The following is an 18,496-nucleotide window of genomic DNA, read 5'->3' as shown; positions in this document are numbered from 1 at the left end:
TTCAGGCTGTATGAAAGCTAAACATGTGTCAGGGAAAATGATAAATGGCAACACCCAACATATATTGGGAGACACTCCCTGAATAGTCAGCATGACATCAGAAATAGAGAACACAATCACATAAGAACACAAAAAGAGCCATGCTGGATCAGACCAAAGGGCTACCTAGTCCAGCATTCTGTTTGCATAGTGGCCAATCAGATGCTCATGGGAGGCCCCCAAGCAGGACATGAGTGCAATAGCACGCTGCTACCCATGTTTCCCAGCAACTGGCATACAGAGGCATAATTCCCATCCTTATCACCAGCTATTTTCAGAAAGTGTAGCAATCTTAGTTAGGGATGTGAAGGCCTTGGGATGAGGTGGAATGGAAGACTGGGAACACACACACACAGACTAAAAAGGAAATATGTTTGGGGAGAAAACAGAAAAACCAATTTTCTCTTTCAGAGATGAGTGAAATACAATAAAAGCAGTGTTTAAAGTAATTGTTACAGCCAGTTCCTGCTGCTGCAAATCTCTTACAGGGCCCAAGTTACGAAGGTATCACTGCAGACTTTGTCTGCAACAGGTTTTTGTTAATGCTTCTATTGTGACTTGTAACTTGTTAAACAATTTTTGTAAAGATACTAATATTACTGGGGATAACACCGTTACCATGTTTGACTCCTAAACAAGTTACGCACTTAAGTTTTTATGTTGGAAAAAATACTTTAAAATGTTGCAAAATGTATAGGGTTGGATTGAGACTAAAGGTGCTTCCAGACTGACCACTGCAGTTTCATTTGGTGTTTCCAAATAAAATTTTTATCCCACCATTACCCTACCTCATTCATAGAATTTTACAGGGGGATTCAGATGACATTGTCTTCCACTCATAGCCCTTACATGTTTTCCCACTGCTTCTGCCATCTTTTCTCTTACTGTGGAAAGTCCGTTAAGAGGGAAAAGACAGAATGGCTGCACAATTCCTACTAATGGTTAGTGCTAAGACACTTCCATCTCGAAGGACCCCTGGCACTACCAATCAAAACACGTTGTGCAGCTATTCCATCTTTTCCTCCTTAAATGATTTTTTTTTGTGGAAAGAAAAGGGGGGGAAACAGAAGCAGTGGGAAAAAGACGGGATGGTTATAAGTAGAAGATGATATCATTTGGAGTCCCCATGAAATTCCATGAATGAAGCAGGGCAATTGCATAACAAAAGCTTAATCTGGAAGTGTCCTAGGTTAGTTGAACTTGGTTCCCATTGAAATCAATGGGTCTTGAGTTAGTCCTGGCTAGCTCTTTGCAATGATTTCAATGGCACCTAAACGCAACTAACTCACTCTAGATCCAGCCCATAATATCTTCAGATATTTGGTGCAGAAACGCAATCTGGAAAGCATGTTTCTCCTGCAACATGGTCGCAAAGCCTTTATGCAATACAGCTTCTGACCTACCTCAGATTTCTCCATCTTCTACATAATTTCAAATAAATGTACAAATCTTTGAAAATACACACACACACACACACACACACAATATCAAGGAACAAACTAACATCCAAAAGAGCTGATCATTTGTTTCATTTCATACAAACCTTCCACAAGTCCATGACACTTTCAAACTGATACTAATTAGATAACTCAGTTTGAGTTATGGTAGGATTTCCAAGTAAGTATTATTTAGTGGGATGGGCTAGAATACAAATCAAATAGAATTAAGAAACAGGGGTTCCAGATAGTAACAGTAGGCAAAATGATTTATAACAGTTGCTATATGATAATGATAATAATATATTATATTAGTGAGTTCAATGTTATCACAGTGAATTTTTAATATGCTGACAACATTATATATATGGTGTAAGAACATAAGAGCCATGCTGGATCAGAGTAAGATCCATCTATTCCAGCATTCTGTTCATACAGTGGCCAACCAACTGCCCACAGGAAACTGACAAGCAGAGCATGAGTGCAACAGCACCCTCCTGCCCATTTTCCCCAGCAACTGGTGTACATAGGCATACTGTCTCTGTTACTGGAGGTAGCATACAGCCACCAGGACTAATAGCAACTGACAACCTTCTCCTCAAGGAATTTGTCTAATCCCCTTTTAAATCCATCCAAATTGGTGGCCATCACATCGTCTGGAAGTGAATTCCATAGTTTAATTATGTGCTATGAACAGGGCTTTCCTATCCTCCTGTCCCCTTTGCATCTTCCAAAGAAGCAAGGTGCCTCAGCTGAATTTTGGAGAATAACCTCTTCCCACTGCAATCCCTCATGCCTCATCTCACGCTGTTCAGGAGGATTTCCCAACACTACAGAGAAGCATTAAGCAAGGTGTGCAGGGGGAGGAGAGAAAAGGAAATCTGGCCACCATAAGATTCCTTCTATTCATGACTCTCAAGACTAAGCCAGTGTATTTCATGATCTCACAGTGCAATTCTAGGCATTTTTATTCAGAAGTACGACCCCCTGAGTTCAATGGGGCTTACTCTCAGGTATATGCATAGGATTTCAGACACCTAATAAACATGCGTAAGATTGCACTGTTAGAGTAGTAAATTTGGCTCGATAAGAAAACAGCATTATGATTTTTTTCCATTTTTCACAAGATTCCCATCCCCTCCCCAAAAAATAAAAAACAGAAAGGAAATTTTCCTCTACCAACCTCTCCACAGCTTCAAAATGCCCAGACATTTTACTCTTTAGTTTTGCTTCCTTTTATTAAAAACAAATTTAGAAAAATTTAGTCTGGGGAATCTGGAAAAAGAATGAGCAGGAGGAGGAAATCTGTCCAGCAAGATAGATTGATGGATACTGTCAATACCTTATATTGCAGATAATTTCATTATTGAGCTTCTGGATGCTTTAAGTAAACCAGTTTCATATTCTGTGCAACTGTAAGGAAAAGGTTCTAAACATAAACCAGAATAATTAAATAATACAGTAAACTAGGATTCTTTGGGTCTTAGCCTAGATTCATATGTTATTGGTGGCAGCAGTCTTTATATGGTGAGAAGTACAGAAATGCCCCCTGTATTTATGTGTCTTAGGATCAGTATCATTTTGCCATGTTAATTTATATACTAAGGACAGTATAATTTTTTTAAAGGATAACATTTCTTGAGGCCTAGTTAGCAAGATTCCTCAATGATTCAGCAAAAGTGGCTGTCAAAAGAAAAACAGCTGTTTCAGATATAACACTCTTCCAAGTAATACTGTGTCATGTGAACACTTCAGTTACTCATGAGTTACACACACAGCTTTGTACTCTTAGCATAGCATATATTCTATGCTATTCATAGCACATATTCTATCCTAGGAGGAAACAGTTACCTGTTCAAACAGAAAGGGACACCCATGAGACATGTGCTTTGAAAGCAGTCTCTCTTGATAGTTTGGAACTGTATTTGTCTTTTACATCTCAATTCAATGATAATGTCACTATAATTTGGACCCTTTGGTTCTTCCTTCTGGGAGTGTCATCTCTCTAAGAAACTCTCTGGTTCTTGTGGACCACACACACCTATGTCCCTGTCTATGCTCTGCCTATCCATTTCCATGAAGCTTTTGACCTGGAGAGACTTAGATCAGGAACCTTTACTTCTAATAAAGGTAGCCTCTACAGCATCACCTACACCTACAATGTGGACACTCAGACTGTCCTCTTCAAAGAATTATGAGCCATGGCCTCCATGAGAACAGCTGATGGTATGGAATTCCCATTCGCTCAATTTAAGAAACAGTATGAACAGGGCCTCTGATAAATCAGGCACTGGTGATGAGGAGGTCCCAGCTCACACATACTTTGAAGTTCATGAGGGAGAGGGTCACCAGCCCCTCTACCACTGTGAATGCTGCCAGTGGTAACATACAAACTGGAGCCAGATCCTGGGAATTCTGTAGTTACCAGAAATAAAATAGAATTGTGCCCTTAATTGCTCTTTATTGCATGATGACAGTTTTTTTTTAAGAGGTGCTTTTAAAAAGAACATCTGTAGAACACTCAACATTTCTGCACTAAGGAGGCAAGACAAAAGGCTGCGCTCTTAAAGTTATTATCTGAACCATTTTTATTTCTGTTTGACTTCAGTTCAGTGGTATATGTGAATTAACAGTGAGACCAAGAATCATCCATGAATATGCACCGAAAAAAGGGGGGGGGAGTTTCCCTCCTCCCAGGAATCACACTAAATTTTCAGTCATAAGGTTAGGAGAAATAAAACATATTTTATCATTATTTTCATCCAATGCTAAGTCCATTGTTTCCAGTATTTGCTCTTGGGAAATAACACTTGAAGTACGTACATATGGATCTTCTTAGGGCAGTGTACCAACAATCAAAGCCACAGCAAGTGAGTTTATTTATTTTAAAACATTTAATTACTCCAAAACAATCTGAAACACACCCTCTGTTTAGCAATGGCATGCTGTTTAATGTGACAGGATGAGCAGAAAGAGAGACTTAGCATTCTGTACAAGAAGATGACTTCCTTCCCCTACACAGATGAATAATCCAGCTACTTCAAGCTGTTCAGTTCAGTTATTTTCAAGTACTAAACATTCCATCTTAGAAGAGGGATAGCAGAACTAGTTTTGCCTACAGCCAAAAATACCAAGGGCAAGTTACAATGTAACTAATCAAGACCCATTTTCTTTGCTTTTTACTAGAAGAGACAACTTTACTTACTCATAGCTGACTGGCTGAAACATGTGCAAACTAGCCATATGTTTGATCCATTTGTAGTCATGTCTGAAGCAAATGCTGGACTACTGTAGCCTTCTTCCAGGCTTATCCTCAAAATCACAACCAATTCACTTACATATTCATCTTATGCAACCTCCCAACTAAGGACTGCTCCACATGACGTTTAAAAAAATATTCAGATATCATTTTGTGTAGGATGTGAGGGAGAGGAGGGAGAAAGATCAAGACTAGAAAGGGAGAGAAAGAAGGCTATGGGTGGGGAAAGAAGAGAAATAGTGAGGCTAGAGAATGGGGTTGGGGGGGAGAGACTAGAGAGAGCAAAGGGGAAGGTCTGTGTGGGTGGAAGATTGGGTGGGGCCAGAAAGCAACTCTTTCCTCCTCTGCCTGCCCACCAACAGCTCATCTGCAGCAAGTACAGAAACAGAAAGGAGAATCTGGTACACTAGTGTTTTTCACAGTTTTTATTAAAAAATAAATTTTTGAAGGAGTCAGGGAGTGGAGCGCTTCATGGCCACTGGTAGAGGTCTCTGTGGGTGTTGCACTGGGAACCCTGATATCATATGCAAATCAATTGTGTCCACTTCATATGCACACATATGTAACACACTGATGAGCCAGAGCTGATCATGGCTGCCCACAATGTGTACACACAGGAAAATAGACATGTGTGCATTTCTCATGTATGACAGTGTCTTTTGGGAAGGCCCATAACTAGGTGGCTGCATGCAAAAGGTTCCAGGTGCAACCCTTGGCATCTCCAGTTAAAACGATCAGTTGGGAAAGACTTATGATTCAGATGCAGAACAGCAAGAGTCAGAGTAGACAGTACTGGCCTAGATGGAGAAACAGCCTGACCTGCTATAAGGCAGTTTCCTATGTGTTCATTCATCATGCATGCTTGAGGGAGGGTCTGTGGCTCAGTGGCAGAGCACTTGCTTTGCATGCAGAAGATCCCAGGTTTGATCCCCAGGTAGGGCTGGAAAAATTCCTGCCTGAAACCCTGGAGAGCCACTGTCAGTCAGTGTCAGCAAAATTGGGCCAGATGGACCAATGGTCTGGCTCAATATAAGGCACCTTCCTATCTTCCTAACCTACATGCATGTGATATCTGAATTCTTTTCAAATGTTAGATGTAAAACAGAGTTCTATATCCTAAGGAATAAAGCAAACCCATCTTGCATCACAATAAAAACTATTCCAAAATGTTTGTTCTTAATATTACATGGCTCCTTCATCCCTCCAGTGTGTTGTTACATTCCTCTTAAGTTATTTTATACAATTGCTTAGGGTGTATTTCTTACTGGCCAAAAAGTATTCTAGAGATCTTTAATTAAAAGCCTCTCACTGCATAAATTTCATATTATCTATCCATAAGTGACAGGTTACACTACACTTTAGATACCCCAAGAATTAAATACCCGTCATGCTTTTCATTTTTTGCATGTTTACATTTATGCTCTACCTCTCAACTCCTTCACTTTATTCAAGCTGCATCTTTGCAATTCTTAGTCTATTTTCAGTACTTAATGAAATTGAAAATAAAATTTGCTAGCCTTAAAATGCACTGGAAGGAAATCATGCAATGAAGGCACTGCAACAACCTTTTTTCTAAGATTAAAACAATGCAAAAACAACCCAATGGAGATTTATTTCTGCTATATCTTCTAATGCTGTTAGGTATTTTATTACTGTATCACCACTGTGTCACCACAGTAAGCACTCCAGCTGGAAGAAATCATTGCACAGAAGTGATCATTTCTGCCAGTAAAGAACAATTCCTGCCCCCAAGTAGTACAACTGCCGATGCTACTCTGATCAACAGAAGATGGATACAGTAAGACCGCTGACCGGACAGTGTCTGTGACAACAGTGGTATCTCCCAACTTTACTTTAAACCAGCTATGCCAACATGCTCCAGTTTTTATCAGACCAGCAACACTGAGGATGGGGTGGGGTGGGGGAGTAGATTTAACTCTGTGCCATTTTCCTGGTGTACACTGCTCCCGGAAGATGCTGTTAGCCCAGATTTTCTCCTCCCAGTGAGGCTATTAACTCTGGGAGGGCAACTTAGCTCAGAAAAACTCTTCCCCCAGTGTCAATGCTCTGATGAAATCTGAGCGGGGCTTGGCGACTTTAGGATCAGGAGAGCCAATTTCAACCTCCTGCATCACGTCTGTTTTGGCTGGCCCTGAGTTGCTAGGCCAGTAACCCCTCCCCCCCCCCACCGTTTCAGCATAACAAACTGCCACACACTGTCAGCTACGAATACATGGACAACGCAGAGCATTGCCGCCGCCGCCACCCCCGTTTAAAGCACCTGCTAAACTACATCTTCACGGGAGGTGGAGGAGAGAGAGCTGTGACTTTCAATTGCCAGGGCTTGTTTGCCACTTTTGTACCCGTAGGGTGCTCAGATCTCTGCCTCGAACGCCTTATTACGGGCAAGGAAAGAAGCTCTGAACAGGCGTTCCTCCGGTTAATTTTTAGCAGGTCTCGCCGGCAAGGTGCCCACTGTGATCCAAGTCCGGAGAACAGCAACGCAACGGGGGGCGGGGGCAGATCCAGTGGGGAGCAAGATCCGTGGCCAGCCAGGCGTGTTGAAACCTGACGCTTGACACATCGCAGAAGCACGCTGCTGAACTGGAGCCCGATTTGGGGACGTGACAGCTCCTTCCGACAACACCCAGAGGCGACGAAGGCGCGTCCCCAGAAGCGAGCCCGGCTCGCTAGTAAGCCAGGCACCCAGCAGACGAGCGCACAGGCGGCGTATTTCTGCGTCCCTCAACTCAAGCGAACGACAGCAGCGTGGGAAGTTGGTCAGGCCCGGCTCCGGGGCAAGCGAAGGGCCCGGAGGAAAGCCGGGACGGGGGGAGAGGAGGAGGGGGTGGAATTACCCGGCTCTTGAAGCGCTGGTGCCGCTCCGGGTCCGAGTAAGTCCTGTCCACAGCCAAGGCGGTGTCGCTGCCAGGCATGGTCGCGCCTTCCTTCCCCACACAGCCAGCGTCCCCGGCGGAGCCGCGCAGGAGCCAGACTTGCGCCCCGCGCGGCTCCCTCCGCGGCAGAAGCCAGCCAGCCTGCCTGCTTGCCTGCCGGCTCTCCTCACGCCGCCTTGTGGGGCGTGTGAGAGCGAGGGAGCGGGGCACGCCCGCCCACCCCGCGGCTCCCTGAGCGCAAGCAAACGCCCTGAAGCCTTCCGCAGCTCGCTCGCGGAGCCCCGCGCTGAAACGCGCCTGGAAGGGGAGTCAGAGCCGCGTGTGCCAAAGGCAGACCTCCCTCCCTCGCCCTCTCTCCAAGCGCAGCTTCCTACAGGAAACTGCGAGAGGGAACTGCGGGTGCAAGCGAAGTCCACCGCTACCTGCTCCCCCCTACTCGAAGTAGAAGTTGCCTTGCCTCTCCTCTCCCCTCCCCTCCCCGCCCCTTCCCCCTTTCTGGGGAGAAGAAAGGAGAAATTGCCAGGAAAGATCATCATCCCAAGCACGTAGCAGGAAATCTAACCCTTAAACGACGATCTCACAAGAAGCGTGCGCGCGTCTCTTCTGCGAAAACGCAACTTCAGCAGTGAGAGGGAAGGAGGACACCTTTCCTCGACACCGAGTGTGTAACCCTTTGTCTGTGATGCTCGACCAGGGCTAGGCCCAGCTGGAAAAGTGCAGGGGGAGTTGCTAAGGAATTGCTGCTTAGGAGCTGGTGTACAACTGCCAGTGCTCGACCAGTGGCTGGGGAACATGGGCTGGAGGGTGCTGTCGCACTCATGTCATGCTTGCGGGTTTCCCGTGGGCAGCTGGTTGACCGCTGTGTGAACAGAACGCTGGACTAGATGGACCCTCGGTCTAATCCAGCGTGGCTCTTCTTATGCTCCATTAATTAATCCTGTGCTACAGTTCCGGTCGCCTCCTGGCTTAAAGGAGGCTCTTTTAGAGGTGGAAAAGAGGGAAGAAAGGGGCTTCCAAGCTGACCTTGGGACTCAAGGGCCTGTGCTATATGTAGTAGTGCTTGGTTCTCTTTTGGTTTAGAAAAAAGGGAACCGGGAGGAGGCATGCTAGGGCAAGCCTTCCCCAACCTGGTGCTCTCCAGATGTGTTGGACTGTAACTCCCAGCATCTGGGAGTTGTAGTCCACCATATCTGGAGGGCACCAGGCTGGAAAATGCTGCGCTGGAGGTTTTTTAAATTATGAGGCCAAATGCTGAGGGATTATGAGAGTTGCATCCAAAACATCCAGAGAGGGTGCCTCTCCAGGTTGCCTCTCCCTATGTTCCTTTTGCACTTTTCAAACCATTCCATTCCACTCCCCCTCCTTGGCTTTCTGCCCTGCCCGCCTCACCCCCCAACAGTCAGCAAACATGTAACATGATCAGCCCTTGTTGGGCTATTTTGGGTCTTCCCCCCTTTTAGCCCCCCCCCCTCCTTTGTACTTCTGCTCAACTTGGGGCCCTGCTAAATTTGCTAATCTCTCTCTCTTGTACATCAATGGTGCCATTTGGTTACATATGGATGGACATTCAGAGACCTGCATTTGCTATTAGAATATGTAGGTGAAACCTTGTCATTTGGAGTGCTGTTGTTTCAGCCAGCTAACCATACCCTTTTCTAGGACCTTGTTGGACTGCAGCTCCCAGCATCTCCAGCCAACATGTGTTTGTATCCATATTGGCTATAGGGTCTCATGGCTAGAGTTGTCTTTTAAGGAACAGCTTCTTTTCCATACTTCCTCTCCATGGTTTCCAGACTTTAAATTCAAAGTTTCCAGACTTTCAAATTACTATTGCAAATATTCATTATATATTTCTATATACTGGCAAATTTAAATATTTGCAATCTGGGGTGGTATTTTAAATGTTCACTTAATTTTTAGTGTTTTTTTGATAAGGTAACCATTTTAATATATAAATAAAAGTCATGCTCACTTTATTGCAGACTAGGGGCCAAAGCACAAATTACCACTGTCAAATAGTGATCCATTTGCTTTAAGGAGGGAAGAATCCTATCCGGATGCTGAAGTTGGAGGCTGATGGGCATCCCATGCAGAGTGGGAGCAGTGCAGAGGTGATCTTTGCATTTGTTCTGCACCCACTCTGCATTTTCACTAGATGGGCAATTTCGCCCATCTAGGGCAATTTCGCCCATCTAGCTGGGGCTCTGCAGAATGGGAAGAAAGTAGGCTGGGGCAGCTGGAGGATATATCATAAGCTGGCTGCCCCAGTCTCCTCCCCTCCCTGCCCACAGAACCACACCCTTTCCCTTCCCTCTGAGGTCACCTTTGTGACCTTGGAGAGGCCACCACCACTGTTCTCTCTGCACCACTATGAGGGGGAGGGGTGAGGAGCTTGGACTCCTGGGTCCAAGGTTGGAGAAGTGTCTCCAACCTTGGAACCAGGAATCCAAAGTATCCTACGAACCCCCAGACCCTGTCTAGGGGGGATAAGATTGCTCCCTTAATGGATCAGTATTTGGAAATGGAAATTGCAGGTGTGTCTCCCCCCCTCCCCCCAGATCCAGTTTGGGACTGCAGCAGGGTGAAATGGTTAAGAACGTAAGAAGAGCCATGCTGGATCAGACCAAGGGCCCATCTAGTCCAGCATTCTGTTCACACATTGGCCAACCAGCTGTCAACCAGGAGCTCACAAGCAGGACATGAGCGCAACAGCACCCTCCCACCCATGTTCCCCAGCAACTGGTGTACATAGGCTCACTGCCTCTGGTGTACATAGGCTCACTGCCATCAAGACTAGTAGCCATTGATAGCCTTTTCCTCCAGGAATTTGTCCTACCCCCTTTTAAAGCCATCCAAATTGGCAGCCATCACTAAAGCCCCCCCAACCACTACACTAGGGACCTGATCTGGATTGGGATCCCTACACTGAATAAAAAAAGAAACAAGATGTGGCTGCTTGCTACGTCTTTAAAGTAATGTGTGCTTTGAGTGTAAGAAAATGCCTGTTTATTGTTGGAATACACTGGACAGAAACTGAGCAGCAGTAACAATAACAATATAAGGGTAGAGTCTTGCTCCAGCCCATAATAATAAAAGGTTCTAAATCTAACTGCATAATGATCAGTTTACTACAGTTACAGATTTATTATTAGTTGTTAAGTGAAAACCATAATCATCCTTCTGAAGTTACAGTTCCGTGTGACGTGTGATGAAGGGGATGGGCAGGGGCAGCATCAAGGGTAGGCAGGGATGGGCCGCTGCTGAGGGCCCACACCCCAGTAGGGGCCTACTGCAACAGCCCCCTGGAGTTGTTCCTCCTCTTCACCATTGAAATCTGCTTGTTCACCAGCCTCTCCCTCTGGCCCAGACAACAGTGGTGGTGAGAAGGAGGAGCATTAGATGCCTCTGCCTACTTGCTCACTGGCTTTTTGCCCGAGTGAGCAAGTGGTAGCAGGGAGGAGGAGGAAGAGGAATAGCAGCTGGTGACTGTGGCAGTGATGGACTCACTGTGGGAGCGGGGCCATTGAGGGTGCCGGGCCCAAGGGCCCTCAGCGGCTTCGAGCTGGCACTGGAGCTGGGTAGTATGTATATATGTGATTATTTTTAAGATATGGAATTACATGCAATAGATGACTTCATATGCTCAAAAGCAACACAATTTTCTTTTTAAACAGAATGTTTTCCTAAGAGAATGCATAACTCCAAAGGGGAAATGTTTTATTGATGTCTTTGAAAAAAAATAGTATGCATAAACTGTTAAAACTATGAGAACATATTAGCCAGAAAGGGATAAATCTTCACTTCACAATGACAACAAAAGTCAGTACCTATGGACAGAGCAACAGCATCTACAGAATAAAACAAAGCCAGCAGCAGGTTGCATTGATGAATTCCACCAGACCTAAGACACAAGCAAACTTCTCCCCATTAATTACTTGGCAAGTTGGTCATTTGTATTCACCCCATGAACTAAGGAAAACCACTCCTCCTATAAACGAACATTAGTCTGTCACAGCTTTCTCATCCTTTCAGTGTCCATCTAGTCCAGCATTATGTTTCCAACTGAGGTTAGCCAGATGTAAGGCTCTTCAACAGAACATGATAGCAACAGCCCTCCCCTACTTCTATCCATTACATCCGGTACATAGAGATATACTGGCTCTGAATATGCTATTGACCTTCAGATCAAAACTCTGACAAAGGGCTAGATGTGCCTGATCTCGTCTGATCTTGGAAGCTAAGCAGGGTCAGCCCTGGTTAGTACTTGGATGGGAGACCTCCTGGGAATGAATCAGGCTTCCTGCACTGAGCAAGGGGTTGGACTCGATGGTCTTATAGGCCCCTTCCAGCCCTGTGATTCTATGATATGATTCTATGATATTTTCTGGAGAAAGAAATCACAGAGGCAGAAAAAGAAAGTATTGTAAAAAAAAGGGGGGGGGAAGCAGATTCATCTATTCTCACAATGACTGAGTCAATGTACATTCAAATCACAAAGAGGCAACATCTCTAGATACAATAACTAACTGTGCTCTAGAACTATAGAAATACCACAAGCTTATTCCTTCCCCTTTTACATCAGTGCCTTTTGGACCAACTGTTTGCAACAGTTTCTCTCTCTACCCATGGTATCCTCTTCAAACCCAGAATAACACTTCATGTATCTGTTGGTGAGTTCTAGTCCATGAAAGGCATAATACGTTTGTTACCCTTGGCACCACAATCCCTGTGTAGTTTGTTGCAGCAAACCCAACAAAGCCTTAGAACAGGTCATAGGTCCCAACTAAAGGGGAGGTGAACCTTGATGTAATCCTGAGTGGTACTCAGTATCTGGTGCAAGACATAAATGGTGTCAAAACACTCATTAACAGAGACAACAATATATGTATGTGGAAGGTTGCTCAGAAAATCTAAGTCATGTTTAATTTCAAAAAGGAAACTTCTAAAAAGATGAATAGGTTAGTTAAATGGGAGAATCAGGAGATCAAATATTTTCAGGACACTTGTAGATTGTTTAAACCTACCTTAACAGTTCCCATAAATTGTATAGCACAGATTATAAAAAGTTACAAAGTTCAAGAAGATGTTAATGAGCAGAGTCAAGGAAGCTTTGCAAGTTAAGAAGGCTTCACTGAAAAAAATGGAAGTCCTGCCCAGATGAAGAGAACCAAAAGACTCCAGGGAAAACAAACTCTGAGAAAAACACACAATAAGTTGACAATAAGGCAATACAAAAATAACTTGACAAGCATATTGCAAAACAATAAGTTTTTTTTTTTTTTTACTTTCAGTTCATTAAAACCAGGAAACTAGCCGGGAAGGTTCTTTATATCGGTCTTCACTGCAGAAAATATTGAACAGATGTTGGACATGCCTGAACCACCTTTCATGGAGTGGGGGAAGGAATTTAAAGTACTACGTCAAATAGAGGTGACAAGAACTAACATCTCTAATTCTTATTGATGAATCATAAATTAACAAGTCCCCAAGACCTGAATTGGCTGCTACTGCTCAGAAAAGAAATCTTGGGGTCATGGTGAGTAATAGAAGTGCCAATTCAGTGTGCAGCAGCAGTGGAAAAGGCAGATTTCATGTTAGGGCTTGTTAAAAAAAAAAAGGATTGAAAATAAGACCACCAGTATTGTAATGCCTTCATATATTATGCAGCCGCACTTGGAATTAGGGATGTTTGGATTTTGTAAAATCCATTCTGTCTGCATTTTGCAGATTGTCAGGTGCCTTTCATTCTGTTGTCTGCTCATTGATGGAATCAGATTTTTTCCAATTTCCTGAATTTGTGCCAATTCACATTTGTGCAAATTTGCCCTTGTGAAAATGCCCAAATCCCCCCAAAATACCTACATCCCCCCCATGTGCATTTTCATGCTTTAGCCTGAGGGGGAAATGTGCATTTTTGGCTGTTTTTTTATTTTATGTATTTTTCTATGAATAGATTTACGTAAAATTCCGGAAAGTTTAAAAACAAAAACAAAAACAGTCTGCCAGTCTGCAGAATCCATTTGAGTCATGGATATCATAGAGCCTGAAAAGCTGCAAAAAATGGATGGGAGACCAAAATGATCAAGAAGATAGGGGCACCTTCCCTATGAGGAAAGCCTAAAGCATTAGGAACCTTTTATTTTAGAAAAAAAGGGGGACAACTAATGAGAATCATGGTTGAGATTTATAAAATTAGGCATAGTGCAGAGAGAGTGGGAAGTTCTGGGCACCGCACTTTAAGAAGGATGCAGACAAGCTGGAGAGGGTTCAGAGGAGGGGCAACAAAGATGATCAGGGGACTGGAAACAAAGCCCTATGAAGAAAGACTGAAAGAACTGGGCATGTTTAGCCTTGAGAAGAGAAGACTGAGGGGAGATATGATAGCATTCTTCAAGTAATTGAAATGTTGTCACAGAGAGGAAGGCCAGGATCTCTTCTTGATCATCCCAGAGTGCAGGACACGGAATAATGGGCTCAAGTGACAGGAAGCCAGATTCCAGCTGAACATTAGGAAAAACTTCCTGACTGTTAGAGCAATACAACGATGGAACCAATTACCTAGGGAGGTGGTGGGCTCCCCCACACTGGAGGCATTCAAGACGAGGCTGGACAGCTATCTGTCAGGGATGCTCTGACTTGGATTCCTGCACTGAGCAGGGGGTTGGACTCTATGGTCTTGTAGGCCCCTTCCAACTCTACTATTCTATGAGTCTATGATTCATCCCCAACTTGGGTCCCTCCAGAACTTGTTGGGCCATCCCTGACCACTGGCCATGCTTTCTGGGACTGATGGGAATTGTAGTCCACAACATCTGGAGGAACCCAGGTGGTATAAGACTGGCCTATCAACTGCTGTTAGCCATGGCAGCTTAATGAAACCTTCAGGTTCAGAGGCAGCAATGCATACACCAGTTGCTGGCAGACAAAAATAAATGTACAGCTGTTGCCTTTCTACCCTGCTTGGGATTTCTGGAAAGCATCTGACCAGCCACTATGGAAAACAGAATCCAGCAGGGCTCTTCTTATCGGGTTCCTTTTAGATACCATGGCAAATAGCTATTGATAGTAGTGATGGGCAAACTTGCTCCAAATGAATTTATTTCCTCAGAAAGTAACAAATTCATTCATGTACTTTTGGATAAGATTAATTTTAATTCAAGATCTTGTTCCGTGTATAGGAGTTTGGGGGTATGCATCTGCATCTTTGGAACTATAGTTTCTCATCGCGTAATGCATAGTTACATCATGTGTCACCACATTATGTACCCCTTCCAGAATGGTTGTTCCAAATAGTCTTCCTACATAATGTTGCCAATCGGTATATGGAGGAGAGATTATGGTGCCAGCCAGTGACATAATCAGACAGCAATCCAAGCTCGCTACAAAGGTGAGCATTACAAACACACACGTTTCAACAAACAACCTCACTAATTACGAAATTCGGTTGCATCACTAACTGATAGACATATTTTCTATGAATTCCTCCAGTCCTTGAATTTTATATCTCTAGTCCTTTAATTTCTCCAAGGCATCTGAGCTAGTGACCATTGCCACATCTTTGGTAGTGAATTGGACATGTTAATTACACATTAGATACGCAGTTACTGAGACTCAAATCCTTTAAAAGGTAAACAAAAAAACAGATGTTTTCAGTATTCATCCTGCAGTATTTTCTTTAGTGCATTGAATATTTCATAATTCTCAGTCAATTGATGCTCAAGTTGATTGATGAGTAGAAGATTCATTGATGAGAAGAAAGCCACGCTGGATGTCAAGCTGAGCAATCTAAGTCCCTGCTTTCATTTTATTATTTTCCCCCATTTCTTCCATCCAGCACAAAAGTATAATACAAGACAACTTTTCTGTTTTTCTCAAAAATTGCCAGTTTGTATGGCTCAGTTAGTGTTCTTGAAATTGAAAGGTATTACGCCAGGCACAGAAACAGTATAGGTCTCACTCCTGCCTTCACTTTTTCTTTCCTTTTCTTGCAAATCTGTCTGTGCCCAACAGATGTTATTTTAGTAATTACACAATCTGAAAAGAGAATCATGTGGTGATTTTCTGATGTCATCATGGTAATATCAATGGAAAAGCAATTTAAAAAACCACTGAATCCTTATTTCACTAGATAACCTGTGAAGCTCTTGAGACTACATAGTTTATATAGCAACTCAATAGGTTCTATGAAATCCAAATACTTATAAAAATAGGACATAATTTCTAATGGTACAAAAGATAGTTTGCAAAAGATTAGTTTAGACTAATTCTGAGTCTAAACTGCCTTGAAAATCTACATATGTTTATTGATGCTATAACATGGGGGTTGGCCATAGATGGGAGCCCTGTTCTTTTTCCCTTCCCTTCCTCTATCACGCTGTCTCCTCACCCAAGTAGTGTGAACTGACCAAGAAGCACCAAAGACTGCATTCTTTGGTTGCTAAGAAATCCTGTTTACCAAGAGTGAAGGGAGCACCAGAGTGGCAGGCTACCCACCTACAAAAGAACTCCAGTTCTATAGAATTAGACTTGGAGACATCAGAGATGAAAGAGCAAGATGCTAACCACATGACATAACTTTATAGTATGTTTGCCACAGGAAGTAGTGTGCTTTTACAACAAGGGTGGACAAGTTTGTTTGTTTGTTTGTTTGTTTAAAACATTTGTATCCCACCCTATATCATTAAGCTATCAGGGCAGCATACAGATAAAATCAATTTATAAACAGTATAAATGAATAATTGAATAATTATGAATAATAAATGAATATTAATAATAATGAATAATAATAATGAATTATTCAATAATAAATGAATAATTTAAACAGCTAAAAACAAAGTTGTGGTCCTCCAGATTTTTTGACCTTCCAGTGTCCATCAGCCCTAGCCAGTACAGCCAATAGAAGATTGGGGTTGTAGGCCTTAACATCTGGATGGCCACAAGTTGCCCACCCCTGCTTTACAACATTAACCAAATGTCTCCTACTAGCAGGCATAGGAGTATTCACTACTACTTGCTATGCAAAACATAGAAGGGTCACTGTGGAAATCAGAGAGGTTTCCTAGCCTACAAGAGGTTTCAAGGTGAGAGAATAGAGACTGAAAATAAGTAGTAATTTCCCCACCTCCTTTCTCCCAGTTACTGATAATTTCCTGGCTTTTGTGCAGTTTTCCCCCATTCTAAAAGGTTGAAATGACTCTCCTAAGGCTGAGTTACTGGCAGGTAAGAGCTTTAAGCCAAACCACATGGGTATTTTTGGCATTTTGGCCCTGCCCCCTTTGCCTTTGACCCTGCCAACAACTGGAACACAGTCCCTGAAAGCTTCTATGAAATGGAGTTCAGCCCTCCAGCAGAAAGAAGTTCTGTGTCCCTAGAGTTAAAAAAAAACAACCCAGTAAGCAGGAAGTGCTGCTCAGGATGAACTTTGATATATAAATTTGGACATGTTTCCTATTTTTTCCCTAGTGCAATGATAAGCAAACCAGTGGTCAAAGTGTATTGTCAGCTTCACTAATGCAAACCACTCAGCTACATGCAGGTACTTTGAAGAATGTGGGAATCAAGTTCAGATTTACAAACAGCAGCTGAATATCATTCACTCTTAGCATGCATGCTGGGCACATGCACAGAATTGTTGGTCTGGCCCTATTTCCTGTAATGTAACAGAGTTGTCCACATAAAGTGCTCATTACAAACTAGTCTGTATCATCAGTTATAGTGTATTTCAAACAGTAAGCAGAAGCAAATAAGGTGCACTATACAACTTTGTTTTCAAGCTTCAAATAACAACACTCAGGGGATATGCATATATAGACAGATCATTTACACCTGCAGATACTCAAGAGATTTAATTCCGGTTTTCAAATATTCCCACAATAATTTGAGTTGTTTACTAACCCTTCTGTGCATATGAAATACCATAGTCAATGGTTCATTGCTTAGCATTAAAATATTAACTAAGCTCCTTGGAAATACTGTTAGCATAATTTTGCAAGTTTTACATTTTATTATTCCAATGCCTTCTCAATAAAGAAAATCCTTTCCTCTACATATACTTGTGGGTAGACTGTCTACCGTAAACAACAGAATTAACCTCTGTATTACAGAGAGAGGAGGTTGTACTCCTTCCTACTCTCTGTAGGACAGAGCACAACCTAGTAGTCCATAGAAACTTTAGGCCTATTCTCACAAAAAACAGCTGCAGTAGTAAATCTGGTCCATAGCACATTAAACTGCAGCTTTGAGCTTACATGATGGGATGCTTCCCCATTAAAAATAAACATTCATAAACACAGATACCTGAATGTCAAAGAGAAGAGTAGACTAGAACCATCCTCACTGTATCTGGTAAGATACTAAACTTTAACATGCCATCCACAGATAACATTTTGTATAGAGGATCATTTTATCAATCTGAGGCTTTTTGTGAGAAGCAGGCCAGTATGTTAACTTCAGCACGTTAACAGAATTTGCACTTGGCACTACACATACAAAACGCACAGCTTCTGACATAATCATGACACCTCTTAAAATACAGTTTGGGTTCTGAAACTGAAACAGCCTTGGTCAGCTTGGGGGATGACCTACACGCAGAGCTGGGTAGGGGATTGCGTCTTGTTGGTTCTGGACTTTTCAGCAGCTTTCAATATTATTCAGTCATCCTTCTTATCAATATCCTTCTGACCTGTCTAGTTGGAAAGCGGTTAGGAGAGAGTATTTTGTGGTGGTAATGGTCCTTCCTAGAAGTTATTCCAGAAGGTGTTATTGAAGATATTCTATCTTGTCTTCCATGCCATTTAACATCTACATGAAACCACGGGGTGAAGTCATCTGGAATTGAGGACTGTGGTGACTTCAGTATGCTGATG

At 43.0% G+C, this 18,496-nt stretch overlaps 1 protein-coding gene and 1 long non-coding RNA gene across 3 annotated transcripts in view; one reads left to right on the top strand and one right to left on the bottom strand.

The window, feature by feature from the left end:
* Window positions 1-18,496, bottom strand: part of TMCC3 (transmembrane and coiled-coil domain family 3) — a 123,478-nt gene that overhangs the window by 61,459 nt on the left and 43,523 nt on the right. The window contains exon 1 of one of the 2 annotated variants that reach the window (XM_084810242.1): window positions 7,593-7,921. The exons of the other annotated variant lie outside the window; for it this stretch is intronic. Within the exon in view, the coding sequence (XP_084666368.1) occupies window positions 7,593-7,670 (78 nt within the window). The 5' untranslated portion in view covers window positions 7,671-7,921. Of the gene's footprint in view, window positions 1-7,592; window positions 7,922-18,496 lie in introns of those variants that run through there. 2 annotated transcript variants of the gene reach the window in all.
* LOC146339803 (uncharacterized) overlaps window positions 7,251-18,496 on the top strand; it is a 41,719-nt gene continuing 30,473 nt past the window's right edge. The window contains exons 1-3 of the long non-coding RNA XR_014784361.1: window positions 7,251-7,427; window positions 12,923-13,061; window positions 14,907-15,018. This is a non-coding gene — a long non-coding RNA (uncharacterized LOC146339803). The remainder of the gene's footprint in view (window positions 7,428-12,922; window positions 13,062-14,906; window positions 15,019-18,496) is intronic.

The sequence above is a fragment of the Heloderma suspectum genome, chromosome 7 (genome assembly GCF_057233095.1).
Source record: "Heloderma suspectum isolate Gila_16-S chromosome 7, 16-S_ref, whole genome shotgun sequence".
NCBI classification, from domain to species: domain Eukaryota; kingdom Metazoa; phylum Chordata; class Lepidosauria; order Squamata; family Helodermatidae; genus Heloderma; species Heloderma suspectum.
Note: the sequence above shows the minus strand (reverse complement) of the source record. Positions and strands in the feature narration are given on the sequence as shown.